Source organism: Musa acuminata, chromosome BXJ1-7 (assembly GCF_036884655.1).
Source record: "Musa acuminata AAA Group cultivar baxijiao chromosome BXJ1-7, Cavendish_Baxijiao_AAA, whole genome shotgun sequence".
In the NCBI taxonomy this organism is placed as follows: Eukaryota; Viridiplantae; Streptophyta; class Magnoliopsida; order Zingiberales; family Musaceae; genus Musa; species Musa acuminata.
The window spans coordinates 28,615,623-28,635,162 of record NC_088333.1 but is presented as its reverse complement, the minus strand read 5'-3'; the positions used below and the strand labels follow the sequence as shown (position 1 = coordinate 28,635,162).

Genomic DNA, 19,540 nt, shown 5'->3' with positions numbered 1-19,540 from the left:
ATTACGATCATCCCCGTACCAACTCCTCACTTTTCTTCTCTCTCCTCGGATCCATCGATCCAACCGCACCAACCCATCCCCGCCTGCATCATCATCACCACCCCACCATCGTCTCTCTCTCTCGTCGCAGTTGAATCCCTCTCAGAAAGTGACGATCTTGCACAACCTTCTTGATCCATGGAGGCGGGATCTCCTCCGGCCGCGCCTGCCGACCCATTCGATGAGTTCTTTCCCCAGCAGCACGGCTGCGGCTCCGACGCCGACGACGCCTCGCCCTCCGTCTCCAACTATTCATCCTGCGACGGTGAGGACTCGGAGCTCGAGCGGTACTGCAGCGCCAATTCGGCGCTCGGCAGCGCCAGCCTCTGCAGCTCCGTCGGGAACTACGCCGACCTGCTCGATTTCTCTGACGTATGTGGCGCGATAGAGAATTCCCAGAGGGGTCGGCTCGGTGGGGACATCGCTGCTTCTTGGGATCGCTTCAATCGGTACTCGGAGGAGGGCGCCGTTACGTCGCCGAGAGAAAATTGTTCTTCCCCGTCCCAGCATCTGCTGGCTTTGTCGGATCGGATGGGTTCATTGCCCAGAATCAGCACCGGGTCCAGGTTGCGTCCTGCATCTGTCGACCGTCCGGGTGAAAGCACGCAGCTAAGGGTAGTTGAGGACCAGCAGGAAGCAGTGCCGTGTAATGGGAAAGAAGTAGACTTCTTGGATCGAGATGTGATCTCCATGGGACGTGATGACGGATATTCTGACCAAAGTTCTTTGCTTTGTGCGATGGCTGGTGCTGAAGAGGTTGGTTCTTTGGGGAATTTAGGCTCTTCCTCTCGTGATGTGATGATGGCATCAGATGAGGATAGACCCTCCAGATGTGAACATTCGGACGGTGAGGACTCGATGCTTGAATATGGCACAGATTGTGAGAATGCAAATGGTCTGAGTGAAAACTTGCGGTGCATCGATGAGACTAAACATGACAAACTTAACCCACTTCTAATGAACTCATCTGTAGCTTACGGTTCTGATGATTTGGATGAGCTTATGCGAGAAAATGGTGGACTTGGTTTACAATCTCTGTCACTTTACCAAGATCAACCTAATTTCCAGCAAACTGTACCTGCAAAAGGTGATGGACATCTTCCATTACTATCCAACAGTCATGTTATTGATCCTCTTCATGATGTAGAGAAAGATGAGGATGCCGTGGATGTATCAGCAGTGAACCATAAGTTCCAAGTTACCGATCAACCTAACTCTGAACTTTCACACAAGGGTAAGTTTCATCCTGGAGAATATACTTTAGAAGATCAGATCAAGTCTATGTACAAAGGTCTGAAAGGAGATTTCTATTCAATAAGTGATGGGATTGCTGCAGATGTTCATGTGGATGAAGCTCCAGAAAGACAGGTGTTTGGTGAGCCAGCTTCTGCTGACAATGATACTGTCATAAAGATTTCTTCCATTTCAGTTGGAACATCTCGACATGAAAAATGTTTTGGTCAAGACTATGATAAGCCAAGTTTGCTACTGCCAGTGGTCCACAGTGGCCAGAGTTCAAGTTTCCAGATAGAGTTGGACGGGAGTTTAAATTTTACGGATTTATCAGAAGAAAATATTGTAACTGATGAGGTCAGCAAATGCAATTTGCTTTTACTTATGATACAAATGAATCAATAGATATCTCCCATTTGCTATACTTTGTCAACATTTGAGAGGTCTAATTATGACATTGAGTTGAGTTTTGGTCGAATCCTGAACCGTTCTAAAGACATCACCATGAATGTGATCTTTTTTCTGTTTAGAGTTGTTCATAATATGACTAGAACTCATTGAATTTATTTGCAAACAATTAAGTGGATAATACATATCAAATATGTTTTTTTTTTTTTTTTTTCACTTAGGCTGCAAACATCTCTTACTAGTTTAGTTTTTATGTTTGCTAATAGCCTTAGGCATTATGTTTGACTTTCAGAGAAGACACTGGATTATGCTTTTTAATGCTTTCCATCCATTGGAAGATGTCATTGAGCTTTGGAAAATCTTTATAAATTGTCAGCTCTGCTTATGAACCTGCCAGTGAAACCTCACTTTTGAACTAAGTTATATTTCCCTGATATCTTGGATTTGATGTCTTGGTGGAGGAAAAAAAGGAGAGAGAAATGAACTCATTGAATTGAGGAACATACTGTAGCAACGGGTGAAGTTGACTGTAGCATATAGGAAGCAAGAATGTTCAATTTGTATTCTTCAACCTCTAAAGGAAGCTAAGACATTTTCTCCTGTGGGTAGAAGCTGATAGCAATGGTATGTTTTCCCATTTTCCTGATAATCCAGGAACAAAATATTGTCCATGGGCCACTGTTTGCAATTTACTTGCATATCTTCTGATACCTATTATGCAAGAGACAAAGCACCACAAGATGACTGCGAGATTCTAGCACGAATCTAGAATATTGTCCATGGAGTAAAATCTAAAATCTTGTTGGTTTTTATTAAAACAATGCTAGAATCTTGTCCAGGAATAAAATCTAAAAGCTTGTTGGTTCTTATTAAAACACTTGCTAGAATCTTGCGAGATTCTAGCATGAAATTAGGATCAGTTTCGAGGTTTTCTATGGTAGGAACTTGAAAGTACTATAGATGACCTTAATTTATGGATATATTGGCCTTTGTATATGCTTTTAAGAATCTATTTAGTTTTTGGTTGTGGATGTGGTTACTGAGTTTTTAATTCAACAATTTTGGTCCAGGTATTGCATTCTAGATTGCAAAGATAATAATAATAAGAATAAATTGGATAAGAAAACCTATCGTTCACTATTCTGGTCAGTTATCTTGGCCAAAATTGATGTTATTAAAGTTCTCTTACTTTTAGGCTAAAACTATTGGAACTACATGCTTGGAGACCCATCGTCAAGAGCTACCTGATCATATGTAACTGCAAACTATTATAAAGTTGGTAATAAAATTTCTCAGTTTGTAGAATATTAAATTATTCATAGAGCTTATATCACAATGAAGCAGAATGAAGCACATTTAGTTTTTGCATTTAGCATGTTTAACCATAGAAAGGGTATAATTTTGTTGAGTTTGCTTAAAGTCAATCTTACATAATGCATGTATCAAAACTTTTGGTGCTAAAACACTCCGGTGCTTGACAAACTGAGTGTATCCAACAATTAGCATGAACAACAATAACAACAACAACAATAACTACTATTTGGGGTTAGCTACATGGATCTTTTGCTGCAATTGAAATTTGTAAAAAGCCATATGTTTAGTTAAGTTTAGAGTCTTTTAAGTCTTTATTTATAGTTTCTATTAAAGTCTTTTTAGTTCTTCTATCTCTTCTCATACAACTAATATTAATAATTTTACCTTTCCTAACTATCGCATCTATAGGTCTCCTAAACACATGTTTATACCATTTTAAACGATTTTATCTCATCTTATCCGTTATTGAAGTGATACCTAATTGTTCACGAATAAAAATATTTCTTTTCTTATCTTTCTTAATAACTGTACACATCTATCTCAGCAACACTTAAATCTATACAGTATTATTGATTTCATAACTATATTGTAAAACTTTTCTTTTAATATCAAAGGTATTTGATGATCACATAAGACTCCTAACGCCCCTCGTCATTTTAACCTGTTTTCCTCTATGAATAATACCTTCATCGATCTCTCCATCTTGTTGAACAATTGATCCAAGATAATTGAGGTTATTACTTAAAGAAACTTCTTGTCCATCCAACTTAATTATATTTTTGTGATAATTCCCAGTATTAATAAAATTACATCTTATATAATCAGTTTTAGTCTTACTTAATCTAAAACCTTTAGTTTTTAAGGAATGCATCTACAGTTAAGCTCTCATCAATTAAGACAATACAATGAGCAAATAACATACATTAGGGGTTCTATCATGTGCATGACTAGTAAGTTCATCTATTATTAATATGAAAAGATAGAAACTTAATGCGGATGTTTAGTGTAGTTTTATGCTTATGAGAAACTCACTAGACACACTCCTTATAGTTCTAACACTAATAATTACATTATCATATATTTAATAACATTAATATAATTAGTGGATATACTTTTTTTTTTAAAAATCCACCATAACAATAAGCATGAATCCAATATAACTAGCTGTGTCTGGTAGATATAATCCAATAAATTCATCAGAATGTGTTGCCAATTTGACAAAACTTCTAACGGAAGAAACTTTATAAAACCAACCAAAACTGTTAAAGTTGGTCATTTTAACCCAAAATTGAGCAAAACTAGCTTGAGTTCAGATCATTTTTTAATTCAAATTAGCCTACAAGCCTAAGAATCATGATGGACAATCTTTGTTCTCATGTTAAATGTCCTAGGTTAAGAGCCTATTGCTTGCTTTTTTGTTCATATTGAGATGTTTGTCATAATTAGGCTCCTTGCTTTCTTTGTTTGTCTGTGGTGTTATTTGATGGATCTTGACCAAAGATACTCTAAGAGGTGATGACCAATTGAAATGACGTTTGAGGCATTTTTTTATTTGAAATTTGCATCAGTATTTATTAGACTAATGATTTCCTTCTTAGAACATGTTCTCTTGCTTATTGGTGATTGGTATGCACATGTCACAAGCCATGGTATACTGCAAGATAATAATGCCTATCATTAGAAGAAACAAAGGAAAGAAACATGAACGGAGAAAGCAATGGTTTAAATAGGTGCCTAGGAGCTCGCCTAGGTGCTCGGGTGAGGCGAGGCGAGGCGAGGCGTGAGTGCCTTAAGGGTCGACTAGGCGATGTGCTTTAATGAAGTGCCACCTAGGCACTTGCTTGAACCTAAGCACCGGGCACCTCGGGCGAGCAACCAACTAGCTACTTTCTTTTATTGTATCCGCAAAACCCACGTCCCGCACCCCCGTGTGACCTTGAACCATCAACCCTAGTGCAACTTCTGCCTTCGTTGCTGATGCACAGGATCGAGGCTTCCTTTGTCGCCGATGGACGGGTCTGACGGCCTAGCCTTCGTGCACAATTTCTTTCGTCGTCGATGCTTCTATGTGCAATTCCTTCTACCGTCGAGGGAGAGGACTACAACTTCCTCCACCACCGACGAACACCTCTGAAGCTTCCCCTGCCCACGACGTCACCGTCCGCAGCTTTCATCGCTGTCGTTACTATCGTCTGCAGCTTCCTTTGCTGCTGCTATTGTTGTTTGCAGCTTCCTTCGCTACTGCTACTGTCATTTGCAGCTTCCTCCATCGCTGTCGTTGTCGTCCGAAAGTTCTTCTATCACCGCTGCCCTCTCCTTCCTCACTTTCCACTGTCGGTGATACTTTTCTCCCCCTCTACCTACTGTTAACAGTAAATAATATATTGTTAACAATAGATTATTAACTATTGTACAAAGCAATCTCTATTTAGATTGATAATATACTATTTAGATTTTAACACTGCTAATCTCTATTTATTTAAAATTATTATTAATGGCAAGTGTATAAAGCAATTCAGAAGATTCTTTAAAAAAATTAAGAAAGGATCCTGCTTTGAAATACAATTATCTAAATGATCCTAAGGAACCTAATGCAGTTATTTGCATCTTTTATTAGAGGTGATATTCTTTGTGCAAAGCAGCATCCAGTAAGAAATTTCAAGAATGCATCAATCTACAAGAAGCGTTCACCTGATGTAAAAGAAGAGATGCTGGCTTATATGACTAAAAAAAGGATACAAAGGAATGAATCTTATGGGATTTTTACCAGAGGATATTGTTGAACATATTAGAGATGAAGAAGAAGAAAATTATTCTAAAAGTATCCATTTAAGTGGAAAATGAGTATATGAAAGAAAAGGAAAAGAAGCTATAGTTGTTAAGAAAGGTAAAAAGGAACTGATGGACTTATATATGTATCAAGGATCACAAAAGCAATAAGCGTAAGCAGGATCAAAATTAAGATAAACAAATATAAGTAAATAAGGGGAAGAATAATTTAGCATATTGCTTGCTTCTTCTATTAGGCTAGCCTTCCCCTTAGTACTTGTTGTTTAGATAGTTTTAAGAAGATTATTGAAGCTATTGAAAGATATGATGGGAGATTAAAATATCCTAAGTTATTATGAGTTGCGAGTTTCATTATTGAAAAAAGAGTTGGATTATATAAATGACTTATTAAAGGATCATAAAAAATCATGGGCAAAGCATGATTGCTCTATTATGTCAGATGCTTAGATTGATAGGAGACGTATGAGTATATTTAATTTTATGGTCAACTATTCTTTAAGAATCATGTTTGTGAAGTCAATAGATGCATCATCTTTTATGAAATTTGGAGAAAAGATATATAATTTGCTTAGGAAGAAATTGGTGAACAAAATGTTATCCATTATAACCAATAATGGAAGCAACTATGTGTTAGCTGGTAAGATTTATCTTTTAAAATTTTAATATTTTAATTACTCTGTCTCTAATTTGAATGTAATAACTATATGACTCCTAAGTTTATCAATTTTGTTATCCTTTGTCTTAGATAAACTACTTGAAGTAAAAATACAACACTTATATAGGACTCCACATACAGTATATTGTATTGATTTAATGTTGGAGAATATTGAAAAGATTCCTGAAATCAAGAAGACTTTAGAAAGGACAATCTTTGTTGTTGGATTTCTCTATAATCATATTGGGGCTTTGAATATGATGAGAGAATTCATAGACAATAAGGAATTGGTGAAATATGGTGTCACCCGATTTGCTACTTCCTTCTTGGTATTATAGAGCATGCATCGTTAAAAACATAACTTGAGAAACATGTTTATCTCAGAGAAATGAGTGATAAGCAAATGAGCAAAAGAAGCAAAAGGCAAGAGGGCTGGTGATATTATCTTAATGTCGTCATTTTGGAATCTTATAGTTTATATATTAAAGGTAATGGACCCTCTTGTTTGAGTCCTTCGGTTGACAGATAATGAAAAGAAGTCTATAATAAGATATATTTATAAGGTTATAGATAGAGCAAAGGAGACGATTCAAAAGTTTTTTTGATGGAAATAAAGAAACGTATAAAAAAATAATTGTAATTATTGACGAAAAATGGAATTGTCAACTTCATCGTCCATTACATGTAGTAGGATATTATTTGAACCTAGAATTCTTTTATAAAAATACATCCATTAAATTTAATGTAGAAGTTGTAAATGAGTTATATCAATGCATTGCAAGAATGATTCCAAGCCTTGAGGTGTAAGATAAAATCATACGTGAATTATCTTTATATAAGAATGCCAAGGTCTTTTTGGAATTCCAATAATAATTTGATCTAGGACAACTACAACCCCAAGTATTAATAAATTTATATAATTAATTTCATGTTAGTATGTTATTGTTAATAATAAAGTAAATTTTGCAGTTAAACGGTGGAGAGTCTATTTGGAAATTCTACCTCGAACTTAATCAATAACATGTATGTTATTGTTAACAATTGGCTATCAAAATTCTTAGTTTAACATGTAGTGTTGCGGGTGATGAGTAAAATTGGAATGTCTATGAGCATGTAAGGATCACAAAATATTTTTGCTTCAATTAATCTTTTTTTTTTCGAATAGATATATTAATATATTTTTAAATTATATAACATGATAGATTCACACAAAGAGAAGAAATTGGTGTAGGCATCAACGATTACATGATCTTGTTTATATAAAGTATAATCAAGCATTGAAGATAAGATATTGATCCAATTTGCAAAATAACATTGATTCAATTTCATGACAAGATATTGATGATTCAAATGAGTGGTTGGTAGGGGAAGTGGGTGCTAGTTTGCAAGATGTCGAAGATGAGCTTGTATTTGAAGATGACAAATATGAGGAGGTGTGGCATGAGTCTTAAGTGTTGGAGAAATACAGATATATACAAGACAAATGACGAAGGAAAAAATGAGTGCAAAAGTCTCAAGCTCATCTCTTGTCATCGACGAAGAGGAGGAAATATATTTTGTTGAAGACGGACAAGAGAAAGAGAAAGATGATGAAATGTTTGAAAATGATGATATTGATTACGATGATGATTGAATTTGATGTAAAACTTTATTGTTTTGAGTCTTTTAACATTTTTGTTATTAGAAGATGGATAATGTGACTTGGTACCTTAGATCTTTTTAATTTAATATTATATTTTAATTTATATAATCATATTTATCATATTTATTATATATTTATTATATTTTAATATTTCAGAGCACCTAATTTTACTCAAATGAGCGCTTAGGTAAGCGCTTAGCGCCTTGAGCATTTTGGGATCTTAGCGCCTTTTGACGCTTAACGTTTTTTAAATCACTAGGAGAAAGACATAAAGGAGTGGATAAGGGAAAATACTGAAATGTTATCAGATTTTTAGGTGCTATTTTAGTCTATCCTCTGGCAAGACTTGAGGATGGAGACAAGATAGTGATGGCCCTTTGTTTGTTGAGTCTAATCTTAAAAGCTTTTGAGACAAAGAAAACAAGGGGCTTATTGACTCCATCAAATTGTTACACAACTGAGCTGACTAATGCAGAATATATAAAGAATAGGAAACTCATGTGAAGTACTGGGACTATTCGTAGGTTCCCCCTACCGGTTCCATGTCCAAACAGTGCATGCCCCTCAACCGACTAATACAGATGTGAGATCCTTTAACCGAACACTCCAAAATAAAATTATTAATGATGCAAAATATATAAAATAAAGAAATCTCATGCAAAGTAGCAAGACAAAGTTCTTCCCACCTTGTACCAGTTCTCTGTCAAAACAGTGGACACCCCTCAGTTTAATCAGACAATTGAAATATTCATCAATTAGTCATAAGACACCATCAATCGTAAATCAGATATGGACCAAAATAATTTGTCAAAGTATGTTGAATGTATTTAGCAAGTTTTGGTCTCAAGATTCACCATGTGGGCCATACTTTAGCCTCCAACCTACCACAAACCAAGTACGCCATTGATAACTGCCCCCTCCTTTACTCCCCTTTCTTTCATGTTTGTTTTGGGTCATAATAAATTAGCTTGTATATCCAGAGCTAAGTTAGCCCTGAAACTCTTTTCTTTTCATGGTTGCTTACCTCATTAACCACTCGAATGGTCTTCATTGACATGGTAGAGTAGAGGGCTTTCTTAACCCTCCACTCTCAATGTGTAGTTTTATCATTCATCTGATAGTTTTGACTCGGTCAGAATAACATATAAAGTTTGGCTGGTTAAGCTTGAGGCCATTAGTTAACCCCGTCTTAACCTCCAAGCCAACACTGAAGTTTTGCTGAAATTTGTACAAGCAGTAGCTTCACATAATTATGTTAGGTGATAATTATTTTTGTATATTCTTCTTGTTGAGCATTAAACTGTATTGTTTACTATGTAGATTCAGAAACAGGATTCTGGTGATGTATATGATGAAATGGTTCTAGAGATGGAGGAAATTTTGTTAGATACAGGAAGTGGAACCAGGCCTGTGGCCAACCATCAGTACTTAAATCATCAGTCTCATCATTTCAGAGATGGGAGCTCTACCGCTTCTACTTCTGTCACAGATGATATTAATCCACCTCCTCAATTCCCTTCCAGTATTGATTGGGTTGAGGTCATTGGAGCAAAACAGAAAATAGGAGATGTTTCTTTTGGGGAAAGATTGGTTGGTGTCAAGCAATATACTGTGTACATATTAAGAGTGTGGAGCGCTAAGGATCAATGGGAGGTTGAACGACGCTATCGCAATTTCTTTGCACTTTACCAGCAGCTAAAAACTCTGTTTTCTGACCATGATTTAAGTCTTCCTTCTCAATGGTCCTTTGTTGAGAGAGAATCCATGAAAATATTTGGAAATGCTTCACCAATTGTTGTCAGCAATAGAAGTGCTCTTATTCAAGAGTGTTTACGCTCAGTTCTTAATTCCAGATATCCTTTTGGATTTCCTAGCCCTCTACTTTGTTTTTTATCCCCAGGCAAGGTGGCTATTAACTCTAATTTGTTGAAAGCTCTAGTTCCTCAATCGTTCATAAAGTTTGGGGAGGGTTGGAATTCAAAATTTTCAACTTATAAGGAGTCTCCAGAAAATATTTCTGAATTAGGGAAGACAATACCACTAATCGTTAGCATAAAGCCTCAAAAGTCTATGCAAAAGTTGTTGGAATTACAACACTATACTTGTGCAGGATGCCACAAACATTTGGATGCTGGAAAGACATTGTTGAGGGATCTTGTTCAGACATTAGGTTGGAAAAGGCCACGGTTTTGTGAGTACAGTGGCCAGTTATTTTGTGCAACATGCCATACAAATGATACTTCGGTTCTGCCAGCAAAAATCTTGCATCTTTGGGATTTTTCTCTTTATCCAGTTTCTCAGCTAGCAAAAGCATATTTGGATTCCATTTATGACCAGGTAATCTGGAAATAACATTGTTTGCACTATGTATATCATCCTTAAAAAATTTTGATGTTGGCAAGATGCTCATCTATTATTTTAAAATTTTCTAGATTCTTTTGAAGGTTAGGCATAATATAGTCTAGCCTTCTTAAACTTGTAACATCAAGAGCATTAAGTATTTTGTTGCCAATATGATGCTAAATGCTAATATACATGTCACATTTTTTTCCCAGCCAATGCTATGTGTGAGTGCAATCAACCCCTTTCTGTTCTCCAAAGTGCCAGCTTTGCTTCATGTTATGGGAATCAGGAAGAACATAGGTGCCATGTTCCCTTATATTCGCTGCCCTTTTCGAATCTCAATTCAGAGAGGCTTTAGATCTCGTTGTCATCTTCTTGAAAGCAATGATTTTTTTGCACTTCGAGATCTTGTTGATCTATCAAAAGGGGCATTTGCAGGTACATTATTATTTGCATTCGTCCAATATTTGATTTATTATGCATACATCTGGAAAGCAATATATGAAGGCATATTTGCAGCGGGTGGGACATTATATAACATATACCAATATAGAAGGATGGCATCAGGGGGCCTAATTTGTGAGATTATAAACCATCTAGCAAGAGCATTTGCATGTAATTCACATTCTTAATTTGTCAACTTCCATTTCAGTTTCTATTGACATTGTTGCCATACATAATTTCCATCAAACACTGAACCCATGTTCCAATTTTAAAAGAAGAATGAGGACTTTGTGACAACTATTTGATTATCCTCAATATTTTACTCTTTCAATTCAAGATATCCTTCTATCCTTTCTCTGGATGACTCGTGCAAGAAGAAATTGAAGGGGGAAAACAAGGTGGCTGACCATTTTATTTTTTGAGCCAAAATTTCATGGCAAGTAGTCTCGAACTATTTCTTTTCTGTTAAGTTCCTTGCTTATTCTATTTTCCTTCTTATCTTCAATCCTTTTTCTTTTTGTTTGGTTCCTGTTAACTTCTTTTCTGTTAAGTTCCTTTCTTATTTTATTTTCCTTCTTATCTTCAATCCTTTTTCTTTTTGTTTGGTTCCTGCATTCTTTGTCACTTTTATCCTACTCCACTATCATTAGATTCTTTGGTAGCTGTAATATATTATCTAACTAACTAGAGAAGAACAAGTTGTGAGTTTTTATTTTCTTCTTAAATGATATCTTAGACCTCTTTTTGTCCGGATCAGACATTTCTATGTCAACAATGTCAAGTTAGAATCTATGTTCTTCTCATCATATACATCAATTGCATTCGATAGATGGGACCTTTAGAAAATCAATTGAGTCATATCTAACCCTGAGTGATTGTCATCCTCTCCCTGCTGTCTTTTGACTGGTTCTTCAAGATCGCAACTAATCAGGAAATATTTTATCACTAGGTCCAATTTCGATCCAAATCTCTCGCTGTGGATTTGAGTCAGCCAAGTTCCATTTCTGTTTCTTCCTCTCACATATCTCATTATTGCATTAACTGAATATTGTAGGGCATTAATCCCTATGATGCTTTAAATGGTTGTGCTACTCTATTTGGTTACCACAAATAACTGATGTGAGTGAAAGATACAAGATGAGGAGAAAAAGAGGATTGTAGTTGCTAAACTTGTCTGTAACTGTTCTTGTGTGTTTTTCACTGCACAAAGTCAAACATATGAAACATCAAATTAGTCTAGGATTTTATTTAATAATCTGTAATAAATTGTTTGACTATTTGGTGACGATGTGCATAATTGAGGAAAGTTGTCCCCATTCAGAAAATCCTGATATGTCGCATATGGAGCCTGTCAGCACTGTGTAACACACACTGAAGTTTCAAAGGAAAAATGCAAGATTAAATACTCTTTTAATTGCTTATCATGATAATGTTGTAGCATTTGTTTGCTACTGAACATGTACATGCATATGTGCAAGTGTTTCATATTCAATCTCTGTGCATATAACTGCAAGTTTAGGTATCTGAGTTCTACAACAATCTGAGACACTGCTTGCTTGTGTTCATCAATATGCTCTTGTGAGTGCCTCTATCAGTATCTGATTCTTCTGTTCTTTACAATGGCAGCACTCCCTGTCATGTTAGAAACTGTTTCGAATAAGATCCTGGAGCACATAACGCAACAGTGCCTTGTGTGCTATGACACTGGTGTTCCTTGTGCCGCCCGTCAAATCTGTGATGAGCCATTGTCTCTTATATTTCCCTTTCAGGTTAGTCTCTCACTTTGATGCCTTATTTACTAGTGCAATCTTGACAAAAGCTAGTTGGATCATCCTGTCCACTGAACTCATTATCGCACCCACTCAACTGGTGTTGACTATGGTCAACTTATTTGCTTTCTGTTGAATTAATCTTGACTTGATCACTGTCTTTAACACTAAAGGTTACCTGATCACAACTTAATCTAGTCATAAGTCTGGCTTAAATCCAAGCTCTGTGAGACCTTGTAATGTTGTGCCTTGTTGGTTATACAAACAAGTCTTGTTGCTTATAGAAACCAGTCAGGTTCAGGTTAGGTTATCTTGACTGGCAAGTGGATTATGTCCAGCTAGGATTAGACATTGGTCAATTATACTGCCAAACTTGACTGGCCTGGATTGAAGTCTAATGTCCACAAAGAATATATCCTGTCAAGTGAATGGTGGAATTTTACTTTCATTACAGGAAGCTGAAGCTGCAAGATGTAATTCGTGTGGGTCCATCTTCCACCAGCCTTGTTTCGTGAAGATGATCAGCTGCACTTGTGGCAAATCAACCAATGCAGTCGAGAATTTGGATATCCGAGGTCATGTAGAAAGTGAGAAGCCATTGGCTGTGCTCGCCCAACCTTCAAAGTCTAGTCCAACTTTGAGTTTGTTTTCTAATATTCTGTTGAAGGCAAGTCCAGACTTAATATGGAGGCCTAAAGACAGAAGCCCTGCAATTTTCATGGGCTCTTTATCTTTATCAAACACTTCATTGTATTGACAGCAGTGTATTCTTTTTACTGCTCGAGTAGTCGAGTGTTCAAGATGTAAATAGGCTTAATGTATTCTTTGTAAAGTGTAACTAAATAACAACATGAAGCCATGTAAAAGTTTTTGTTGCATCTATTGGATTCTTGGGAATACTCCTGTTTAAAAGCCATCCTTTCTGGACTCTCTAATGTTATTTTACTTGGATGAAGCCCAAATGATTCCCCATTAGCTTTTGATCTGTGGCTTAAGTTCAGATACATTTGCATTTAAATTTGTCCAAGATGGGTCATATCATACAGTTCTTCGTGAAATGTCTGCATTTATTGATTTGTAATAATAGTCTTGTATTTTGATTTATAATAATTTTAGGCAAGGATTCTGGTGTGAAGTTTGATGGCGCATGTCCTGCAGATCCATTTTGAGATCAGCAAATGCATTATGCTAGAAAGGTATCTGCACTATCTACCTTTTTGTGCTCCTCCCGCTTCCCAGCTATCCATGTCTCCGCGGCAATGAACTGACTAGCACGCTGAAGCATTTCGGGGACCGCGGTGGGGGGCTGCTCCACGAGAGACCAGAAGAACTTGGAAGGCCGCAAGCCTGTAATGAATGCCTGCATCAACAGAGAGGGGTGAGCATCCGACAGCCCGCGAATTTGCGTCGTAAAGCGGTTCACAAAATGGGAGAGGGGCTCGTCCTCCCTTTGGTTGAGTCCGAGGAGCAACGCCACGGACGGCTTTGGTCGAGCGTAAGCCAGGAAGTTAAGCTCGAAATCTCTGGCGAGTTGGTCGAAGGAGGCGACGGTCCCGGCCTTCAGGCTGTTGTACCACGCGCGGGCCGGCTCCCGCAGGGTTGTTGGGAATGCCCTGCACATCAAGGCGTTGGAAGTCCCCTATAGTGCCATCTGGGCGCGAAAAGCGGCCACGTGGTCCGCTGGGTCAGCGGCGCCGTCATACGCGTCCAGCGAGGGGAGGCGGAAGTGTGACGGGATCGCCTGATCTTGTATCTCGGGGGTGAACGGGGATCCTTGCTGTCCGTCTACCCCGAGCTCTCCCTTTGACTTACGAACTTCCTGTTGTACTTCGTCGAGTCTTTGACTGACGAGGCGCAACTGAGCTCGTAGGGCATTTGTTGAGTCGGCAGATGGAGCCTCGGGCTCGGGGCGGCTCGCCGTGTCTTCTGCTTCCCGGCTCTCGGGCCGAGTTAGCGGGTTTCGAGGCGAGCCAGGGAGCTTGGGAAGTGGTACGTGAGTCCGGACGAGGGTCTCCTATTGTTGCGAAGGCCGGGTCGCATGCGGAGGGGTCCGCTGGGAGACGATCGGGATGATAGTTTGCACCACACTCGTCAGAGCTCGGACTTGATGAGCGAGGTCGTGAAAGGCCTCGGGGGATACTGGCGATGGGCCGGCGGGTGTGCCGTCAGGAGGTGACAAGCCCGGGTCATTGAACAATTGCTAGTAACGTTCTGACGCCGCTGCGGGGCGTTCGTCACGGAATTCATCATGCAGGGGGGGGGTTCCCCCGGGGTGGGGAGCCCGACGATTGAGGGTTCACCAAAGCAGATTCGTTGATCGCTTGACATTCGGATAGGCCCTCCTTCTAGCGCTAATCTGTTATGGTAAGTAACTTTTTTAGCCGTGACCTCGGGGCCAACGTGGTTGGTTCAGGGGTCCGAATGGCGGGGATCTGGCGTGGCTTCCTTCGGGATCCTGTGGCGGCCGATTGCGGGGGGTTCGGCTGGAGAGTTCCGTGACGCCGGGTAGAGTTGGCTTCGGTCGGGCACCTGCACATAGGTCGGGTCGGCAACTCGGCCCGACCCCTCCGACGATCAAGTCAATGATGGGGAGTGGAGTTTTGGGTGAAGTAGTGCTTCTCTCCCCCCCCTTCGTTTGGGGCCCGGGAGTATTTATAGGTGAGTTTGATGTTACCTGATGTGCCATCCTGCCGGGGCAGGGCCGTACCTCTGATGGCGCTTGTCGTCATCGTGGGCGTTGCGTGGAAGGCCGAGCTGCCGCAGGGTATGGCGAGCCTCGGTCGACGCCTTCCCCTGCCTCAACCGGTCGTGTGGGGTCAGACGATGAGGTCGTCTGGGTACGGTGAGTGAGGGTGCACATTATGTTGGTGTTAATGCTTGCTGGGCCAGTGTGCCGTCCAGGGGTGGCTGACGTCGTGGTGTGTTACGTCAAATCCGGTGTGTTACGTCAAATCTGTTTTTACCCCTATCATATTCCCCCCCCGAAAGGAACTATGCGTCGGTTTTTGCATGTAGGGGGTTCGATGCATGGCTTCTGACTTCTGGTGGGCTGGCCACGCGGATCCGAGGGGCAGGACGCAGGTGGGCCGGCCGAGCAGAGTTGGACTCGGGGGTTATGGAGCCGATGAGGGCCGAGGAGCACCGTGCAGGCGGGCTGGCCGCGCAGGTGTGGTCTCGGGTGGCGTGCAGCCGAGGGCCGAGGAGCACAATGCAGGCTGGCTACCGCGCAGATGTGGTCTCGGGTGGCGTGCAGCCGAGGGCCGAGGAGCACAACGCAGGCGGGCTATCGCGCAGGTGTGGTCTTAGGTGGCGTGCAGCCGAGGGCCGAGGAGCACAACGCAGGCGGGCTACCGCGCAGGTGTGGTCTCGGGTGGCGTGCAATCGAGGGCCGAGGAGGACAACGCAGGCGGGCTACCGCGCAGATGTGGTCTCGGGTGGCGTGCAGTCGAGGGCCGAGGAGCACAACGCAGGCGGGCTATCACGCAGGTGTGGTCTCGGGTGGCGTGCAACCGAGGGTCGAGGAGCACAACGCAGGCGGGCTACCGCGCAGGTGTGGTCTCGAGTGGCGTGCAACCGAGGGCCGAGGAGCACAACGTAGGCGGGCTGCCGTGTAGGTGTGGTCTCGGGTGGCGTGCAACCGAGGGCCGAGGAGCACAACGCAGGCGGGCTATCGCGCAGATGTGGTCTCGCTCCCTTTAGATCGACGGCGGCGGGGATCAAAAAGCTGTCGCAATTAATTTCTCCCTTGAGGGGGAGTTGATTGCTTCCGCCGCACGTCTTTGGGGCGCCGGGATCGAGGCGTCCGGATGCTGCCGTTTTGGCGGGGTTGCCATGTCAGGCCTTCATTAAGGCGGAGCGCCTTTGGGTATTTTCCGATGCGACACGACGGTTACGCGCGTGCGCGAGTGGGCTGCTGCCCACTCTCGGGAGACGAAGGGGCGCTGGTTCTGGCAGGACATCTCCTTTAAATAGCGGACGCCTGACTTCACCTCCATCTTTCGCTGCTGAGTTTTTTCCCTTCCGATCTCGCCGTCTTTCTTCTGGTCGTCCTCCTCGCCTCCAGCGTCACTCTCCTTTCCCGTAGCACCCCCCCACCCCCCCCCCCCAGTTAAGGTCAGTGAGGATGGTATCCTCTCCCTCCTCCTCTTCTATCCATTCCCCCGGAGTTAGGGAGGGAAGTCCTCCTCTGCCCCTTGTTGAGTCATCTGATGGGGAGGCGGCGCGGGCCCTTGAGGCCTTGATGTGGCCACATGATCAGGACTCCTCTGTGAGTGAGTCGTTACTGGTCGGACTCCGGGAGCGCTATGGTATCCCGGGGGACTACGTTCTTGGCGCGCCTGAACTGGGACAATGGGCGTACGACCCGGTCCCGAAGGGTTTTGCCTTAACCCTAGACGCCCTGGAGGCGGGTTTGCGCCTCCCCCTGCACCCCCTCATTGTGTCCTGCTTGTCTTTCTGGCGGATTTCGCCATCTCAAGTGGCGTTGAACTCTTGGCGCTACTTGGTGGTATTCTTGGGGGAATGCCACTACGCCCATATCGCCCCCACCCTCAACCTTTTTCTTTCCTGTTATCGCCTCTCCAAGGGTTCGAGAGGCTATTTCTTATCCGCCCGGAAGGGCTTCCGAGTCGGGGGGGCCACTTCCAATAATAAAGGGTGGAATGGGAGGTTTTTTTACGTTAGCCGCGCATAGGACTGGGGTTTCGGAGTTCGGTGGTCCGCGAGGGCGATCGATAACACCACCCCAAGTTTGGGCGAAGTGGAGCGCCTCGACCTGGGGAGGCTCAGGGAGATTCTCCCCGGGTCCCAGGCCCTTCGGAACATGACCGAGGAGTGGCTGGTCGAGGCGGGTCTCAGCTCGATGCCTCTGGGTATGCTGGTCGACGTTTTGTTCAGGTATTTGCGTGGTGCATCCTTACTAACACTTTTTTTGTCTTTTGTAGAAATGGTGAATCTTCGATCATTTTTCGGGGGCAACGCATCGCAGGCCTCTCCCCCAGCACCGCAAGCCGACTCGCTACCCGGCACGAAGGACGCCCCACTAGAGATCGAGGTCGGGCGCCCTCGGAAGAAAGCGAAGGCGGCGCCTTCGAAGGGGGCCGAGGAGGGCCCTCATCGGGGGGATGCCGGGCCTAGCCGGCGGGCGGCTGGGAAGGGTCCGCGCCCTACCTCCGTTCGCGACCTGTGCTGACTGCCAGCCAGGGACGGGGAGTCGTACATGACGCGACTTGTGAGCGAGGCCCCACTCGGGGAATCCAGCGACCCCCTGGTCGCCCGCTGGGGGGGGGCTTGTCCTGGGGGGACAGAGTGTGGGTCGGAGGGGATCCCTCTACGGCGTACCTCCGAGGCGCGCTTCATCCCGACATGGCTCGGGATTTGTACGTCTTGCCCTCGGAGGTGCTGCTCAACAAGTCCGCTCAGTCGCTGACCTGGGTAAGTACACTTCCTCCTTTCCAGTTTTGCTTCGTCTGTTCGACGCGGACCTTTTTGACCCGCTTCTACCTTTGTAGGGCCTCCATTATGCGACGGCCCTGATGGACAGGGTGCGTGACGTCGGTCGGGTCATCGGGGGCCTGGTCAACCGTAATGCCGAGCTCCACCGCCAAGTCGAGGAGGTCCGCGCCGGGGCCGGACCGGAGGCTGTGGCGGTTGCCGAAAAGCACGCAGCGGAGTCCGAGGCGGAGGCGGCTCGCCTCCGGTTGGAGCTCGAGGCTTCCAAGAAGGCGGACGAGGAGCTTCAGAAAATAATGAGAGTGGAGCAGACCGAGCTCCGCCTGTTGAAAACAGAGGTGAGCGCCCTTGGCAAGGCGCTGGAGGAGGCGAAGGCCGAGGCGAGAGCGGCCTCGGAGGCGTTGGCGGAGGAGGCCCGTCTTCGACCCGCCAAAGATAAGGAGCTCCTCGAGGCGTATAAAAAGTCTGAGGGATTCGAACTCGGGCTAACGCGGACGGGGCGGGTATCCTTCGAGTATGGATACCGTATCGCCACGTCCCGTTTCCACACTCGTCACCCCGGTCTCGAGGTGGAGGAGGATCCCTTCATCCCTCACCCTGAGGATCAGGGGGTAGACATTCCCGAGGAGGTCCCTTTTGACGACCGCCTGGACACCCCGTAAAAAGGGGGTTTTGTATTTTTGTTTTCTAAGGCGTTTCAGCCGATTTTGTAAGTGGGGTCAAGTCCTGTAAGCTTGTTTTTTGAAATGAATGAAAAGGCTTTTTTTTCACGCATTTGACTCCTTACTTCTCTAGTCGACAAACTCCCTAAACAAATTCCTTACGGCTGTATGACTTCCTTTGCTTTAAACAAAAAATTTCTTAAGGTTCTGGACGTTCCAGGTTCTTAGCAGGGAAGAACCATCCAATCTCGCGAGTCGGTATGTGCCCGGTCATATTATCTCGACGACCCGATAAGGTCCTTCCCATTTGGGGGCTAGCTTCCCCCTTGCTCGGGTCGGGTCGCTGACCTCGGTCTTTCGTAGGACCAGGTCGGCTAACTTAATCGGTCGGGGTCGTCCCTTTCTGTTGTAGACCCTTGCAACGGCTCTCTTGTAAGAGAGGGCCTTCAGGTGTGCGTCGGCACGTCGCTCCTCGAGCACGTCGAGGCTGGCGCGAAGTCCCTCGTTCGAGACTTCCTCGTCATAGCTCCTTGTCTGAAGGGTGGCAATAGCCACCTCGGGTGGCAAGACAGCTTCGGTTCCGAACGTCAAACTGTACGGGGACTCTCCAATCACGGTCTTGGGAGTGGTGTGCAGTGACCATAGGACGCTAGGGAGTTCGTCGGTCCAGGCCGATCGGGCTGCGGACACTCTTCTTTTGAGTCCATCCAAGATGGACCGATTGGTTACCTCCGCTAGCCGTTCGTCTGAGGGTGGGCCACCGAGCTGAACCTTAGCTGGATGCCATGAC

At 43.3% G+C, this 19,540-nt stretch overlaps 2 protein-coding genes across 4 annotated transcripts; one reads left to right on the top strand and one right to left on the bottom strand.

Moving 5' to 3' along the window:
* On the top strand, nucleotides 1-13,553 carry LOC135679007 (uncharacterized). Of its 3 annotated transcripts, XM_065192338.1 has the most exons (6): nucleotides 2-1,273; nucleotides 1,376-1,629; nucleotides 9,402-10,418; nucleotides 10,637-10,862; nucleotides 12,495-12,637; nucleotides 13,092-13,553. In XM_065192338.1, exons 1-6 carry the CDS (start codon nucleotides 178-180, stop codon nucleotides 13,392-13,394), a joined length of 3,039 nt encoding a protein of 1,012 aa, XP_065048410.1. In that variant the 5' UTR covers nucleotides 2-177; the 3' UTR covers nucleotides 13,395-13,553. The 3 variants fall into 3 exon arrangements, with proteins under 3 accessions (XP_065048409.1, XP_065048410.1, XP_065048408.1); XM_065192337.1 differs by having other exon boundaries at nucleotides 1-1,629; nucleotides 9,408-10,418; XM_065192336.1 differs by having other exon boundaries at nucleotides 2-1,629.
* Nucleotides 13,554-13,820: 267 nt separating this feature from the next.
* Nucleotides 13,821-14,258, bottom strand: LOC135679689 (uncharacterized). Its single transcript, XM_065193671.1, has one exon. The coding sequence runs from the start codon at nucleotides 14,256-14,258 to the stop codon at nucleotides 13,821-13,823; it is 438 nt and encodes a 145-aa protein (XP_065049743.1).
* Nucleotides 14,259-19,540: the final 5,282 nt, after the last annotated feature.

Coding starts and splice junctions, on each gene's coding strand:
- LOC135679007 (XM_065192336.1), top strand. CDS start 178: ATGGAGGCGGGATCTCCTCCGGCCGCGCCTGCCGACCCATTCGATGAG. Junction 10,419..10,636: donor TGGATTCCATTTATGACCAG/GTAATCTGGAAA, acceptor TTTTTTTCCCAG/CCAATGCTATGTGTGAGTGC. Junction 12,638..13,091: donor CTCTTATATTTCCCTTTCAG/GTTAGTCTCTCA, acceptor CTTTCATTACAG/GAAGCTGAAGCTGCAAGATG.
- LOC135679689 (XM_065193671.1), bottom strand. CDS start 14,258: ATGTGCAGGGCATTCCCAACAACCCTGCGGGAGCCGGCCCGCGCGTGG.